The sequence below is a fragment of the Alexandromys fortis genome, unplaced genomic scaffold (genome assembly GCF_014885135.2).
Source record: "Alexandromys fortis isolate MF-2015 unplaced genomic scaffold, M_Fortis_MF-2015_v1.1 scaffold_137, whole genome shotgun sequence".
NCBI classification, from domain to species: domain Eukaryota; kingdom Metazoa; phylum Chordata; class Mammalia; order Rodentia; family Cricetidae; genus Alexandromys; species Alexandromys fortis.
The window spans coordinates 4,495,761-4,513,347 of NW_026068009.1; the positions used below are offsets into that span (position 1 = coordinate 4,495,761).

Sequence of the window (17,587 nt, forward strand, 5' to 3'; positions counted from 1 at the left end):
AGATTTGTGTTGTCGCTAACAATTGCAGGTGTGGTATACAGTACATCAGAAGTTTGTTATTAAGTCTGTGGTTTGTGTGTGTCCTTGCTGTGGCTCGCCACAGTCTTGTGGTATAGTGTCCTAGGATTAGTTTGAAGAACAACAAAAACAAAGATTAAACAACAATGAAAAGTGTTTAGTTCGAGTGGCCATTCCTCTCTTTGCTATGCACATTTTAATACAAATGCTTTCTGTTCACTGTCACAGGCCAGAATGGTGCTGCAGAAGCTGAGTCACGATTTCCATGACTACTCAGGACGGATGCTGGACTTCTTTCCGCATCTTGTTGAGAAGCTCAGGGAAATGGATAAGTTGCCTGCAGTGTTCTTTCTGTAAGTTATTTAACATTGGGGACATAATTTGTGTTCGGTTACTTCCTGTAAGGTACACAAAACTGTATTCATTGCCACTGTTGAATAGTATTTATTATTACGTTTGGTGTTCATTCATTTATCAAAATCATACGACTTATTTAAAGTCATAAAATTGTCTACTTCCACTTTTCCTTGTTCTCATTCTGCTTGTTTATTTCTTTGTTTGAGACAGGATCTTGATATGTGCCTATGTTGGCCTTTCTGCCTCAGCCTCCTCCTTGTTAGGATTATAGCTACACATGCACAATTATACCCAGTTTTAATTAAGTCCTTAAAATAGTATTAGTGTTCTATCAATTATTTTATTAATTTTGATACCCCATTTTTTGTATTACTATAAACTATAAATTTTGTTTGTTTGCATCAGGTATTACTAATAATTTTTGGTATAACCTTGGTTCTTTGCCAAACCCACTGGACATAGCCATCAATGTTGCTATCCCACACAAAATTTAAGTTTTTTATTTTATGCTACAATATATGTTGGTAAGATATTTTGGTAATTTAAATGAGTATAATGAGAAATATGATATAGAGTCAGTGATACCTTGCCAAATTTCATGTTATAGAATGTAATAGCCTAAAATTGATCAAACTAATTTGATGAATTTAGTCAGTTCTTATAAAATGGCACCAAGGGAAACTCAGTTAGTATAAAATAGATTAACCTTTTTAACTATGTGACAAAAAGAGAATAATTTACTTAATATCAAATTTCTAATTACTCTCAAGCCACAGTATCTTTGAATAAATAAAACTGTTGTATATAAAGTTAAATTCTTATGCTTATGCATGGTAACATACAGTAATGAATCATAATTGGTGATAGAAACTCAAAACAATGGTAGATGGTGACATAAAGTCCTATTTGATTAGTTTTGGAGATTGAAAGATTTTTCTTTTTGCCTTTGTGTACTTATTCTTATCCTAGTATAAGTAGCTGTGTCCTTTCAAACTGTAAACCAGTTTAAACCCTTCCATAACTACTTCTTCTCAGCCATTGTTCATAGCCATGAGAAATGTAACACACAACCAGAAAAGATGGAGAGATTGAATTTTATGGTATTGTTCATTTGCTTCCAGATTTAGATTCGAGTCTGTAGAAGAATGTGCAAAGGCTGCTTGCCAATTTCTGGAAGATAAACAGGAGGAGAAGAGGCCTTCAAAAGCTGATAAAGAAGCTCAAGTCATTGCTAATAGACTTCGAAAAGTTAAAAAATCTTTGGAGAAACAAACGATAACGTAAGTGTTTCACTAAATAAATTGACCATGTAAGGGTTTGTAACACCCAAATGTCCTAGTAGGAAATACACTTTGAAGATGTTCTAGAATGAAGTTCTAATTACTGCTTCAATTGTTTTTGTTTTTAAATTTCAGAGGGATAATTTGTTGAAAATCGGTGATTGGTAACACATAGTCTTTGGTTGCATAGATCAGTTTAACTTACGGTTGTTTGAAGCAGGTCCAGATTCTACTAGTCTATGTGTATTACAGAACTTGACAAGATCATCCTACATTGTCTATGTGACTCGCTCTTACTCATGATACATTATCACAGTGTGAGTCCTACAGGGAGCTTTAGACTGGGTTGCAGCACCAGTTTTATGCTTGGAATGTCATTGCTCTCAGCATGTAGCTAAAATATGTCCTTCTTTTGATCTTCTCCCCCTTTAGTGACTGCGTCGGTTGGAAACTCTTATTTTCCCCTTATGATTGCAGAGATCTTTATAGCCTTGAGACTCTCCAGGTTTACTGTTCTCCAACTTAGCTAACCTGTGCTTAATAAACTTTGAAATTGATTAAATTATCCCATGTTTGCTATTCTTCTTTCTGTTGCCTAGTTGATGGAGTCTAACTTCTACTGTTGATCATTCAACAATTTTGATATTTAAAAAAAAATTTTTTCTATGCATTTCCTGTCACTCCTTTTAGGATATTTGTGGTTCTGTTCACTTCATTTATCCTTTCATCTCTTTCTTTCCATGGGCCCTAATATCTGTCTCTTCAGTACCTTCACCCTTATGATTGCCATCATATGTTCCCATAAATTTATTATCTTTTCTTTGTATTTTGTACTCATTCCTGGATTTAGACTTATACTTTTTGTAGGTTCTGCATTATTAATTTAGGAGATAAATTATTCTGTATTTTTAGAATATGCACACTGACTATCCCTTATCTGAAAGATATAAAATCTGAAATCCTTCAAAATCTGAAAATCTGGGTGCTCAGGTAACACTGTATGTGGAAATTTTTGCATGTGGAAATTTTTGCATGATAAAACTTTGTTGTATGTATAATTTTATTTAAAATATGTATAAAATTCCTTTCAGGCTATATTTAGGAGGGAATAAAGATAAAATCTAGCTCCAAAGTTACAGAGAAATGCTGCCTCGAAAACCCAATATATATACATATGTATATACGTATGTATGTGTGTGTGTGTATTTATAAAATCTAAATAAATTTTTTGTTTAGACTTTGGTCTAAACAATATCCCAATAACTAAACCATATCCCAAGATATGCTGCTATGTATTGGACCATATTTCAAAATCTAAAACACTAAAACTAAGTTCCCAAGCTCTTATTATAAGGGACACTAAAGCTTTATCATTTTCCCTAAATCCTAAGCCTCTTTATAACAGGAAGCATACATTTTCCACTTTGCTTCTCAATAGCCTGACAGATAATAGTCAGGGATTTTTACTTCAGAACTATATTTTTTAAAAAACATTTATATTATTATTATTATTATTATTGAGAATAATATACATGACAATTGTATTTACATCATTTCTCCCTCTAGCTCCTCCTGTGCCTTCTTTTTCAAAAGCATAGTCTCTTTTTTTAAGACACACAAACACACAAATATATACCCTATTGCTTCCATTTAATGTACTTATATGAATACATGTTTAGTGATGATCACTTAGAATTGGGTAAACTAATAACTGGAGAAGACTCATTCTCCCTCCTTTGCCAGACAATTAATTATCTATAGCCCTAAGGGTGGGTCCTCATGAGATTTTCCCAATCCATGTTTGTTATCAACTAGTACTGTCATTGTTCAGGTCTTCTTTTGGTTACCTTAGAGTTAGGAATTTGTGGATGCAGCTTTTATGTCATCTATAGAAGGCATTATTTGGTAGTAGATATCCTGATCCTCTGGTGTTTACAACCTTTATACCCCCATTTCCTCAATGTTCCCTGAGTCTTAGATGTAGGAGTTGTGTTATAGATACATCGAGTGGGGATAGGCACCCCAAAGTTCAGGTTTTCTCTGCATTTTGACCAACTGATAATTCCTGTGCTGAGCTCTCTCCACTGCAAAAAAGAAGCTTCTTTGATCAGGGTGAGGGCTACTGTTACAGGGTGGGGGCCACTTGTTCTTCCCAGCCACCCGGCTAGCTTGGTCCAGAAATAACCACACAGAAACTGTATTAATTAAGTCACTGCTTGGCCCTTTAGCTCTAACTTCTTATTGGCTAACTCTTACATCTTAGTTTAACCCATTTCTATTAATCTGTATATCACCATGTGGCAGTGGCTTACTGGGAAAGATTTGGTGTGTCTGTCTCTGGCAGCTCCATGGTGTCTCTCTGTCTCTTTGTCTTCCTTCTCCCAGCATTCAGTTCTGTTTTTCCCACCTACCTAAGTTCTGCCCTATCAAGAGTCCAAGGCAGTTTCTTTATTCATTAACCAATGAAAGCAACACACAAACAGAAGGACCTCCTACACCAGGCTACACTTATCTGTGTATGTAAGAATAATTATTTAGAATGCTGTTGGTGGCTATACTGGTTTAGGGATGTGATAGCAGTAAGTTCCCCTCTTTTGTCCATTATTTCACCAGCAGCATGTAGTTGGTAAGGTTTATAGTACCAGGTATAAACATCCCACTATTGAATGAGGCTTTAAATCCAATTAGTTGTTGGTAGTTACCATGGAGATGTACTTACATATATGTTGCCACACTACTATTAAAGTATGTAGGCTGTACAGTTGGGTAAGACTTTTCATTGTCCCCTTGGCAGCTTGTATATATGCTATGAAAGATAGTTCTTAGGGAGGTCTAGAGATGTTTTTAAGTAAAGAGCTAAAACTTTGAGTTGAAACAAACTTTTAGAGCCTCTCTGATTCAAATATTCCAAGTTCTAGAACAAGCTATAGTTTGCTGCAGGTTTTGCTGTTTCCTTAGCAATGTATTGTATAGAAACAGCGAACTCTAAGGGAAATATAGGTAGGACGTGTAAGATTACTTGTTAAATGATCTTCCTTAGGATACATCTAATTCAGGGTTTCAGGAGCCACATGATCAAGGTGGGCGAGTGATCGGCAACTCAAGCTGTTAAATTGAAAACTGCTTTTTAATAGATTCAGAATTCTCATTGTAAGGAATACCCTGCTTTATTCCCTATTCATTGAAGGGCAAAATTCTGACCTTTTAATGTGAGAATCCTAAAAAAACATGCACACCAAGAGCTCACTCTTACAGTGTCACGTTTGTTAAACTGGAAGGACGTTTTGTCCATTTACCTTAGCAGTTTTTATTTATTAACAATGATTTATTTAATAGTTAAAAAATTGAGTTTCACAACAATCTGTGTTTCTCTCTAAGTACATTAGCAATGTCTACTGCAAGGGGGAAGGAGAATATCCTGAACTGCCAAAAAAGAGAGAGGCAAAGACAAACCTCCACCCTGAGCGTGTGAAAGGCTGAAGGAGAGAAAACGGTCATCATATTAACAAGATGAAGCAAGGTCACCTGGAAGAGGGAAACAATGGCGAAGAAAAAAGTTACATTTGTAATGGCTTTATTGTGAGGGATTCTAGGCCACGTGGGCTGATGAACAAACACATTAGAGGCAGGGGACTGATAAATGCATGAAGCAGTGATTCTGGTTAATAAGCATAACTTAAGATATTCTGGACTTCCTGTAGAGAATGGATCTAAATACTGATTGCTTGAAATTTTATTCTTGTAAAGAGATGAAAATAATGAAAAGCCTTCCAGAAGATTGGATCAAAGCATCATGCATGAAGCTGAACACGATTATCTCCTGAAGCGTCTGGAGAAGAATCTGGAGATTCCTCAGGACTGCACGTATGCTGATCAGAAAGCAATAGATGATGAGGTCAGCACTCAGAAGGGACCAGTGCTCCTGGAAAGTAGGCCTCTTCCATGTAGGCAGTTGGCCATACTGGAGGCAATTACTACCATGAGGGAAGTCTCTATGTGGTAGAGATGTGGCAGATAGGAACTTTTGGTGCACAAAACATGCAAGGAACCTTGTAGTCCCAGCTTAATATAGGTTTAGAATTTGTAGACTGATTTTGTCTTGCTGAAAAAAAAATACCCAAATGTCTGTTTTTGTACTATGAATTCCTTAAAATTCTATATATTATAGTTATAATTTGGACCCCTGCAGCATAATATTTTAGATACTGACAGCATTTCTTAAAATTAGATACTGATAGCATTTCTCTATATTATAGCTAAAAATTTCACCAAAGAGTCATTGGGATATCTAATATTGATTTAGCCCATCATCTTTAAACTTTTTTCTTCAAACTATTCCTATTTATAGACAATATACTTAACAATACAACCGGTTTCAATAAAAGCAATGTCTTCACACACACACATTTGTGTGTTTTCAATGTGTTATGAATCTTATTTTGTCAGCTTCATTACTTGTCTAGTTTTCATAACCATGTATGCACATCATTGTCTTAATTGATCCTTGGCATTCTGCTTTATAGATAACTATACAATAAAAATAGGTAGGAACTATCCATTAACTTTTGGAGACTTACACTTGTCCCCTGTCTCCACGTGTTGATCTTTTTATGTATTATAACACTGGATACAACTGTATTTCCTCCTTATTTTGTGGATATTCTTGAGGCAATGCTAGTGGGAAGTAAGCATTTGTTGACCTTATAGTATAAAGGTTTGCTTTACTTTCACTTCTGGGTAGAACTTTAGAAAAGATGTCACAGTCACTTTATCTTTTGGAGGTGGGAGTAGACCACAGTCTTGTATTTCCCTTGGGACTGTCTGCTATGCTGGCAGTTTTCTCTCCCAGAACTGAAGTGAGACTGCCAAGAACTGAGAAGATGTTTCCTGTGGTGACTGTTGTTCCTATAAAACGTTCTTTTGTTGTGGATGATGATGATGTGTAGAGTCAAGGCCAAACAGTGACATCATTTGGTCAAATTATTTTGCAATATAAATATATAATTATTATGTAATATAAATATTATTTTCTTTAAACATTTTTGATTGATTGAAAATTAAATAAGCAATACTCTAAATCTCTTGTTTCTTTTAGTCATTGCAGATGGTGCTTAAACGAGTGAAATATGAAATTAATGGTGACACACTGAAGACTTTGGCAAGAAGGGGTATTGGCTATCATCACCGTTTCATGTCCAACAAAGAAAAACAGTTAGTGGAAATTCTCTTTAGGAAAGGATTCATTAGGGTGGGTCAATTTTTCACTGTAAAATTTGAAAATGTAAATAGATGAAGTAGAACGTTCATGGAAGGAGGAAATGTAGCCACTGCTTTACATTTTTTTTTCTCATGTAGCTAAGCCTCTTGGGGTGTATACTTTGTTTTGTTTACTGCCGGTTGCATCTTTGCATATGCTCCAAGTCACTGGGAAACAAGTTTTGCCTGGAGTCACTGTTTCCATGCATTTACACAAGGAAAGAAAGCATTTCTATGTTGACCTTGGTGCCATATCTTAATTTTCTTGTTATCATATGTAGTGCTTGTTGATATAGTTTTCTTACAAATATTCTCTCCATGATTTGGTGGGCATTTATATTTGAGTTTGGGGCAAACTTTTTTTTCTAAAGTGGTGGCCAAAAACAGAGCATGGATTTCTGCTTACTCAGGGATTCAGCTTATTTTAGCAGAGCTTGTAGCTATCTTGGTACTGAATGACATTTCTCCTGTCACTGGTGTGGGACAAGAGGAAGATTGCCATAAATTACTTTCAGGCCACATCCTTATTTTGTTTTCTTCAGTACATCCTAGAAAGGCTCATTGCAATAATCCAGACAAGTATACAGAGGACCCTCAGATCATTACCAAGCAAATCTAAATCTTGAGAAATATTTAAAAATTGACCCCTTTTAAAAAATATTAACTTTAAATTTTGTTTGGCATGGAATAAAAGAAACAGAAGATAGAAGGAAGAGAGAAAAAAAGAGAAAGAGATGTGACTAAAATAGTAACTGACAGCAATTTCTTAGTCACTAATAAAATGATGATATAGAACAGATCTTAGGGTAATAGTAATAGCTCCATCAGAGAATACATTGTAGGAAGATATTTGTTCTGTTCATATTCTAGATGTAAAGCTCTTTCTATCTCAATGTTTGTGCTTGTTAAAGAGATTCGAATTAAAAACATTTAATACATAGCATTCTGACAAAGGCATAAGCGTCAGTTACAAAACACATAGAAAACATTACTTCACATCCTTAAGTATCATCACAAACCAGAGCATTAAACAACCATCAATTTAAAGAGACAGTGTAGATGGATTTTTCTTCAGGCTGACAGCTGAGAAAAAGATGACATGGAGACTTATTATTAATTATGAAATCTTAGCCTATAGCTTAGGATTATCTCTACTAGCTCTTATAACTTAAAATTATCCTACTTATGTTAATCTACATTCTGCCACATGGTGTTAACCTCTGTTCTATCTTGCACCTCCAGATTTCTCTTCATGTCTGCCTAGTAACTCCACCTTTCTTTTTCCCAGAGTTCTCTCTATTTCTAGAAGTCCCACCTAACCTCTTCCTCTCTTGCTATTGGTCATCTAGATCTTTATTAAACCAGTCATATGGTCTCTTGGCAAAGACACATCTTCACAGTGTACAAAAAGGCAATTAATTCCACAAGAAGACAGGACAAGTCAGCATATACTAACTACCTCAGGAAAAATGAGTGAGAAGTTAAATTATGTGAATAATTTTTTTGTTTCTGATTAGTAATCATGCAAATTCAAGACTGAAAAAGAAAATGTACTTTTTAATGTTATTTCTCAATGACTTTAGTAGATCAAATAATTACCAGGAAGTAGGCTTATAAAAGATTTATTGCACTCTCACAGAGAAATTTCTCTCCTAGTATTTTACTTATGATGTTTACTGTAATACTTATTTTATGCCAGATGTGCTATTCAATTCTGGAGATGCAACAATGAATGATGCCTACACTTGAATATTTGAAGGGTAAACAAAATCACAGTGATATTGAGGGAAATTGAGGAAATAATGGAAAGAACCAAGAGGTAGATGGTGGTGACAGAAAATAATAATTTTAGATGTGGCCTGAAGTTCCTCTGTGGTATTTGCACCACACAATTAATGTGTGTGTATGTGTTTATATATATATGTGTGTGTGTGTATGTATATATATAGCGTGTGTATGTATTTATTATGTGTGTGTATATTAGCAATTTCTTAGAAATACTTGTAATATGCCAAAATGCCAGTGTGTAGAATTACTGTTTTGTTTCTTTTAGGTGGTGACAGCTAGTGAAACACTCTCTTTAGGAGTCAACATGCCGTGTAAATCCGTGGTTTTTGCTCAAAACTCTGTCTATCTGGATGCTTTAAATTTCCGACAGGTATTAACATATACATTAACTTAATGTATTAACATTATGGACTCACATAATAATAAAAATATTACTTTAACTATTAATTTAGTAACATGTTCCAAGTCATCACTGTAGGTGTCTGTCTGGTACTGAATAAGCACAGGACTATGAGATTATATGACCACTGCTAATCATGTGTCTTGGATAAGACATCCAATCTGATCTCCTATCTGCAGAATCTGTGTGACTATTGCTACCCCATGTCATGCACTCAGGCTAAATAAAGCAATTTGCAAAAAAAAAAAAAAAAAAAAAAAGATCCACATTAAAGATTATTGGGAAACATTATTTTTCTCAATTATGAGAATCAGTTTCCATTCTGGAGTCATCTTTAATACTTTTTATAACTCATGCTACACAGTCTGTTTCCAAACCAACTTCTGTACTCTCCTGTGGTGTTGATTGTTTTCCCACAATCTGTGCATGCAGTCTTGCCATGCTCTGCTCAGCTCCAGAGACTGACCTATCAGGGGTAGCAAGGTAGTGAGAAAAGGACAGATACACAGCCATACAGAAAAGCTGCGGTCAGGTAGACTTGTCTTTCTGGTGGAGAATCTAAAAACTCTATATCATTTGGAATCTCGGTGTATTTATTCTAAACAGTTGAACAGAAATTGAGGTGAGTGCATGCAGTTGAACTAGGAGGTAGGTTAGCTAAACTGAGGAGCAGTATACGTAGGGAATAAATCTTTTGGTGCAAATGTCTGTAAGGAGAAAACTACAGTGGATAGTTTCTGTACACACTATTAACATCCAAACATGGACCAGAGGAAGGATTTTCAATCCCTTGGGGGAATAACAGGGCCTTGGGACTGAGACATTGGGTTCTTGACATATCCATTATATATTAATGATATAAATTCTTACAGAACTTCATTCATTCACCCAGTGTTTCCTCAGCTCCTAACACATTTATCTTTCGGCACAAAGTCTTGACATTTTATATTAAAGTATTTTCCTTGATTTTGATTCTCCTTGTTCTATTATGTTCTATAGAAAACAGAGTTTGTCTTCATAGAGTATACTTTCTCAGAAGAGTTTGAGCAATATTTCTGCTGGCAAAGTCAAATGTAGTTATATCTGCTAACATTCAAATCCTATAAAGCATATATGGTTAATTTTAATAACATGTTACCATATACTATTATACGTTATATCATATATTATATAATATTATATATCATAGAAATATTTTATCAAGTAATTAATTGCAAGAAAGTGACAATTATACAGCACAAAATATATTCATAGTATTAGATATATGACTATAAATAGGTATAGTTCTATACAACATTACATAAATTCTTAGTATGATTAATGATTTTTTAAATGACACATATATTATTTCAAATAACTTCTTAGAATATGATTGATTTTTTTTTTAGATTTTAAATAGAAGGCTATTTATTTTAATTAACTCTCAGGCAGTCATCCTTGCTCAAAAGCAGTGTAAAAGGCTTAGCTCTTCTTATTTTCTTAGGAAAAACACTCAGGTGATTCTCACAGCATGATTCTGCTCTGTTTCCAGATGTCTGGTCGGGCTGGAAGACGAGGGCAAGACCTGTTGGGTGATGTCTACTTCTTTGATATTCCACTGCCCAAGATAGAAAAACTCATAAAATCCAAAGTGCCTGAGCTGAGAGGCCAGTTTCCTTTCAGTATCTCACTCATTCTGAGACTCATGCTGCTGGCCTCCAAGGCAGATGACCCAGAGGACGGCAAGGCAAAGGTGCTGTGTCTCCCATCTTGAGCTTCTGCCTTTACCACTGGCCTGGCTGACATCAGCTCCACTGTGCTGTTATCAGGCTTATGATGCTTCTCAATGTTCTCTAGAGAGAGGTGGAGGATGCTGGGGAAAAGAATGATAAATTATGTTTGTTTCCATTAGCGGATAGAATTTGTGACTGGGTGGGCACTAAGGTATTCTCATGATCACTGTCTTCTAGTGTGATATACACTATTGTCTTGTACTTCAAGATGCCAGCCATCATCTGTTTCTACCATTTGGGAACAAGAAGGATGTTTTATAATTGTAATGTAGCAGTTTACTTTTCATAAGACAAAATCCAAGTTCATTAAAAATTTTTAGAAAACGTAGAAAGTTGATAAAGAAACAAGCAAATGAACTCAAACTAAAACAAAAATGACTCATACCTAGTTTTACCAAAATGATCCCATTATTATTTTGGTTTTCGTTTTCAGACTTTTTTTTTCTGAGGTATGATTGATTACACACTTTATAAGGGTGTAAGCAAGTGGACATGAAATCCTAATCAGAGCATAGTCTTGATGCTTTAGGGTCAGATAAAAGTGAGTCTGAGACCATGAATTTGAAACTCACAATTAGATGATTTAATTTCTATTTTGGTGACAACGCACAGTTAGAAGAACTTGTGTTCATTTCGGTTGGCTGTAACATAATGCCACAGGTGGAGTGAGTTATGAAGAACAGAGGCTTGTTTTGTCTCATGATACAGAAGGTTCACTGCTGCAGGGTGGCAACTAGTGAAAGGCTTTCTCTGAAGTGTCCCAATCACAAGACATCATGTGGTGAACAGGACCTGTCCCAGCCTGTCGGGCCTCTTCTGTTCGAGTCTCTTGAAAAATCAATGAGGAGTCCAACATGGGAGCCTTAGGACTTCCTCTGGTTCTAATCACTTCACTAAGTCCCAGCCCTCAATGAGATGTCCAGCCCAGAGATTAGATTTCAGCATGATCTAGGGACCACATTCAGACCACAGCAGGACCTATTCTACTAGGATATATTTTAATTATACTTTATTTCTGGGAGCATCTGTAGAGCCCTCTTTAGATAAAATTAGCCTGCAGGACAACAGTGTCCTCAAATGAAGGTGGCCTTGTTCATGCTGAGGTCCTTGATAGAAGGAGTGTGAAAGTCTTTTTGTGCAGACTTGCTGTGAGGTGCATTGTGGGTGAAAGGTATGTTGGTGAAACATATGTGCATTGTAGGTGAAAGATGAAGAAAATTTTGTTGTATTAAATCTAATTAAAGTTTGTATATTGTTGCTGTGTTTTATAATAAAGGTATATTGTTGCTGTGTTTTATAATACTTTTCATATCCTATACGGTGGGTGACCAAGAGCACCAAAAGGGAACTTTTTAAGAGTGTCCCTTTTTCCTTGAGGAGACAGCATTTAGAAAAGAATAAAGCAGTAAAGGTGAACCCACAATTGTTCACTGTGCTTTAGAGGTATAGATCTTGTAATTGACATTATATATGCATAGGATATGTGACACACACATATATATATATGTGTGTGTGTGTGCTCTATTAATTTATCCTGTGTTATCTTTTTCAAAAATATTTCACTTAATGTTACTAAATCAAAATGATTTTCTTTGTAGGCGCTGTCAGTGCTGAGGCACTCATTAATATCCTTTAAACATCGCCGAGTCACAGACATGTTAAAGCTTTATTTCTTATATTCTTTGCAGTTCCTGGTGAAAGAGGTAGGAACGAACTCCTCTCTTTCTGTTATCTTTCTCTCTATATGAGTGTGTGTGTATGTGTATGTAATAGATTGACTACTATCTAGATTTTTTTAAAGTACCAGACTTTTTTTTTTAATTTTTAAATTTTTTTATCTACATCTTTGTGATGTGTGAGCAGATGTCATGTGTGTGTAGGTGCCCGTAAAGACAAGAGGGCATGAGGGTGCCTGAAACTGGAGTTGTAGCTGATTATGAGGCACTCAGTGTGGATTCTGGAAAACTGAGCTCAGGTTGTCTGGAAGAGCAGCAAGTGCTGCTGACTGCTGAGCCATCTCTCCAGCCCTAGATTTTTGTTCTAACTACATTCATTATTGCAAACCTTAGAAGACAGTACCCAATGAGTACTGCTACTTGTATTTCATGTAATTATTAAAGTTGGGCTTCTTGGTGGTTATTGCCTTATTGGCATGTACTATTTTAAACTGATAATGAACAATCTACTTGTTACTAATTCTGTGAGTTGAGTCAAACTAACAAAGTATTTCTGTTCTTTAGGGATATATAGATCAAGAAGGTAACCCTAAAGGATTTGCTGGCCTTGTATCACATTTACATGACCATGAACCATCTAATTTTGTTTTTGTCAATTTTCTTGTAAGAGGTCTTTTCCATAATCTTTGTCAGCCAACTCATGAAGGTAAGTTTGAGGGCTATGTTGTTTGTGTGTGTGTATGTATATCATCAAAACAATATTATCAAATCATACAGTATATAAATAATGTATCATTATTAGTTTATGGGTATATATCAATATATGAGATAATGTGATAAATATTATATACATGTAAAATTGTGTGTGTGTGTGTGTGTGTGTGTGTGTGTGCGTGCATGTAAAATCTTCCAATTGTGGGAAAAATACCTGGTAGAGTTTTAGAAAGCTAGATCTTCAGGAATACATTCAGTATTACTTTCTCAGTAATCACTTGAGAGAGTATCAGCTAAACATAATAATGTATGCATGAAAATCTTACTATTGTTCATTTTAACTAAAAGTTTAATAATAAAATTAGAATTATAATTATATAGGCAAATTATAAGTTTATAAATAAGATAAAGTTGAATAAGTATGAGTAGAGGTTCTATTTTATGATGTTATTTAAAATATTCAGTACTGAAAGTTGTAATTTGAAAAGTATGTTGCCACTAGGATTCTTAAAATACTGAGTAATAAATAATATTTATAAAACATTTTCTAGTAATTAAAGATAATATAGATCAATTTTGAAGAACAACAGAGGAAAACATTGTTAAAATACAAAACCCAAAATTCTACCCACAGATAATAACCAACGTTATCTGTTAACATTGTCTGCAACACAATTTTCTTTGCATATAATTGCGCAGTATACATCAATAACTGATATTACATTAATTATTTGTTTGAGGTCAATTATATATATTAAATTTTGCCCATATTAGGCAGTCATTATAATAAATCCCACACAGCTTTTATGGAAAAACTTTTGGGTTTTACATTTCAAAATAAATTATGTACACAGTGTCTCTGAAGTAAATATTGCCTTTTCATAATATTTGTGCTTAATGTGGTGATATTTTCTGGTGCATGGTGGCTTCAATGCCTTCTGCTTTCTCTTCTGCCACCAGTTGATGGAAATACTTTGCTTTGCACAACACCTGTAGTCTTTATGCACTAAAAATGTATCATATTCTGGCTACTCAGAAAGTTTTGTTTTCCCCAGAACTACAGAAATTTCACTCACCTATATCTATAAATGTATGGGAAAAGACATTCCAGTGATGAGCAGGTAGTGATGCTGCAGATGGATCTGATGTAGCTCCTCATTAATTTAGCAACTGGCAGTTACAGTAGCAAGATCTCTGTGGTGGATTGAGTAGAAATGGTCCTTACAGGCTCATATGTTTGAATGCATGGTCATTTTGGAATGGAACTATTTGAAAGGGATTAGGAGATATGGCCTTGCTGGTGTAGATGTGGCCCTATTGGAGGAAGTGTGTCACTAGGGGTGGGCTTTCGGGTTTTTGTAAGCTCAAGCGAGGCCCAGTAGCTCTCACTCTCTTCTTGCTGCCTCATGATGCAGATGTAGAACTCTCACCTGCTTCTCCAGCACCATGTCTGCCTGCGTGCCACCAAGTTCTCTGCCATGATAATAATGAACAAAATCTCTGAATCTGTAAGCAAGCCCCAATTATGTGTTCTCTTTCGTAAGAGTTGCCATGGACATTGTGTCTCTTTACAGTTATAGAACATGACAAAGACAGGGATGTCATCATAAATTTGGTCATCCACTGGGAGATAGATCTAAGTAAGGAAAGTCTAGATCCAAATATAAGTAATTTATAGTAAGAAGGTAAAAGCAGGAACAAAAAAGACGCAGGTGTAGCTAAAGTTATTCTATAGTTGCTACAAAATTAACATAATAATCATTTTAAACATGAAAAAAAATTGATGTAAGCATTTTTCAGAAATATATCATGGAACTCTTTGTTTTTCACAGGCTCAAAACGTTTCTCTGAAGATGTAATGGAAAAGCTGGTCTTAGTATTGGCAAATCTTTTTGGAAGAAGATATATTCCAGCCAAGTTCCAAGATGCTGACATCAAGGATTATCAATCAAAGGTAAAATCATCTAATAAAATTATTAACAGTAGTACAGAAATTATGCCAGAAATTATTCTGCAGCAATAGGATTTTATGAATATGTGATAATTAATGCATTTTATATACAATTTGTTACTTTGGGAAATAGTGTGATATTTATCTGTAATTCAAAAGTCCATCTGTGGATCTGTTCAAAGGTTACATACATACATATGTATGTAATAGGATGAAAGTATATTCATGATTTTAATTGATTGCATCCAAATGCAGCATTAATGAAAATGTGTAAAAGGCCTGGGAAGAGGACTTGATACAATGCTTGCCATGCAAGCATGAGGATCTGACTCTGGATTCCCAGTACCACGGTGACACATCTTGTAATCCCAGAACTGAAAAGGCAGTGAAATGATCCCTGAAGCTGGCTGGTCCAGACTAGCTTAATTGGAGAGCTCTAGGTATGGTTAGAGACTATGTTTCAAAATATAAGGTAGAGAACACCCATACACATATTCATGTTCATATACACACTCACATACAATGTAGCTAATTATGCATTTCATCCCCAAAGCCACCCTCATTGTTGTATGTGTGTCCTGAGATATGACTGTATGTCACAGTGTCATCTATGAAAAAGCGTTACAAAGTTGTCTGGGAAACTGTCCCTTGACTTCCAGAGTCTAAATATTACAAACAGCTTTCAAATTTTAATAGTACCATATTTCTTGGTCATTTTTGAAAAAGTGCATTTGTCCATTTTATCAAAACAGTCATATATATTTCCCTGAGATCTTTCATAGCAGTCTTTTCTGCTCTTCTTGCTGTTTTGAGTTGACTCTCTCAGGAATATCCATGTAACTTTCTGATGTAGCTCTGATAGCATGGATGACAATGGCAGAAGTTTTTTCTGCACAGTTTTTCAGGTCCAGAAGTGTTAAATGAAGATGGTTTTGGGGAAAATGCTTTCTAGGTTGTAGTTTACCATTACAAAACTTAAAAAAAAAAACAAAGAAAATTAGAGATACAGTACTTTCATGTGTACAGATTGAAAAAAATAACCCATTTTAGCACAATAAATACAGTGAGAACTTCAAAACTTCTCAACCAGGTGAAGTTGACTCCAAACCTGAAAATATGCTCTATCTTCTTTGTTCTGCATACGTGTCCCTAGATCCTTTGAGATTATTCATGAGTCCAGTGGCAGTGGAGGACGTGCTTCTGCTCTTACAAGAGCAAATTTTATGGGTAGAGCATTTGTTTTTTACAAGTGCAAATAAGAACAAAAACATTTTAGTCTTACTTCAATCAAGAAAGGTAGGAAATACGTTTTATTGAAAATAATAGAGTTATACTATGTGATCTTACATTGTTATAACTTCTCAGTTTTTAAGGAAGGTGTTCTCTGCTCTCCGAAAAACCTTTGGCATTTAGGTGTTCCTTGATGACCTCCCTGAGGACTTCAGTGAGGCCCTGCTTGAGTACAACACTCAAGTGACAGAGGACTTTGCTGCTTTTCTGCAAATTGTGTCCCGATTGGCTGATATGAAACAGGAATATCAACTCCCCTTGTCAAAAATTGGTAAGTGTGTTTTAGTTCCACCATGGAGCAATTTAGTAATAGTCTTGCCCAAGGATATGCAATATGGATGTTAAGGATGCAGGTCATTGGCAATGCTCCAACTCTACCATTTTTGTCTCAGAAGGCTAGCACTTCAGAAAAGTCAGCTTGCCTTATGATAATTGGGTTCTTTCTAAGCTTTTACAAAAAATGAAACAAAAATGAAGTTTGTGATTGACAGTTAAAAGGGCAGTGGAGAATGAAACTAAAACCAATTATATCATTTATAAACTGTTTTGATTGAGAGCTGACTTTGGGTCAATCTCTAAGACAAGAGAAACAAGAGAAATTCTTATGACCACTTTTCAGGAGAGGCTTGATATTGAATATCGTAGACTGTGAGCAGATTTCCTGACTCTGCTAATTCTTACCTTTGAAATTTGGGAAAGTGATGCCCTAGTCATGTCCTTGCTTTGTCTATGGACACTTGAAATAGAGAATAATATTTTTAGTATTATTGAGCTTCAAATGATTGGTTTAAAATGATTAGTGAATGCAAATATCTTGAGCTTTATAAATATATGGGAAAATAGTTTGATTTTGTTGTTCTTATTTATAACCAATAGATAGAAATCATAAACAGAAAAGGATGGCAGATATAAAACTTTCTTTGGGGAGAAATGCCTGTGGCTCACTGTACTTTACCATCTCCAATTGGGGAAATTCAAGGAAGTGGAGTGTGTATCCTCTTAGACTCTATAACTGTAGGACAACATGAACAAGAGCAGACAGTGATGGCAGGCACACACTTCTCTGGGCAGATAAGATAGGAGCA

The 17,587-nt window shown here is 35.2% G+C and overlaps 1 protein-coding gene across 7 annotated transcripts in view; it reads left to right on the plus strand.

Moving 5' to 3' along the window:
* The window catches only part of LOC126513430 (probable ATP-dependent RNA helicase DDX60), a 479,040-nt gene that overhangs the window by 340,946 nt on the left and 120,507 nt on the right, over window positions 1–17,587 (plus strand). For 3 of the 7 annotated variants that reach the window (XM_050161799.1, XM_050161798.1, XM_050161796.1), the window contains exons 30-34: window positions 10,631–10,831; window positions 12,470–12,574; window positions 13,112–13,253; window positions 15,094–15,215; window positions 16,626–16,773. The exons of 1 other annotated variant lie outside the window; for it this stretch is intronic. In XM_050161799.1, coding sequence (XP_050017756.1) covers window positions 10,631–10,831; window positions 12,470–12,574; window positions 13,112–13,253; window positions 15,094–15,215; window positions 16,626–16,773 — 718 coding nt within the window. Of the gene's footprint in view, window positions 1–246; window positions 372–1,496; window positions 1,656–5,402; window positions 5,551–6,750; window positions 6,904–8,964; window positions 9,070–10,630; window positions 10,832–12,469; window positions 12,575–13,111; window positions 13,254–15,093; window positions 15,216–16,625; window positions 16,774–17,587 lie in introns of all 7 variants that reach the window. 3 more of the 7 variants (XM_050161794.1, XM_050161793.1, XM_050161806.1) reach the window with 2 other exon arrangements.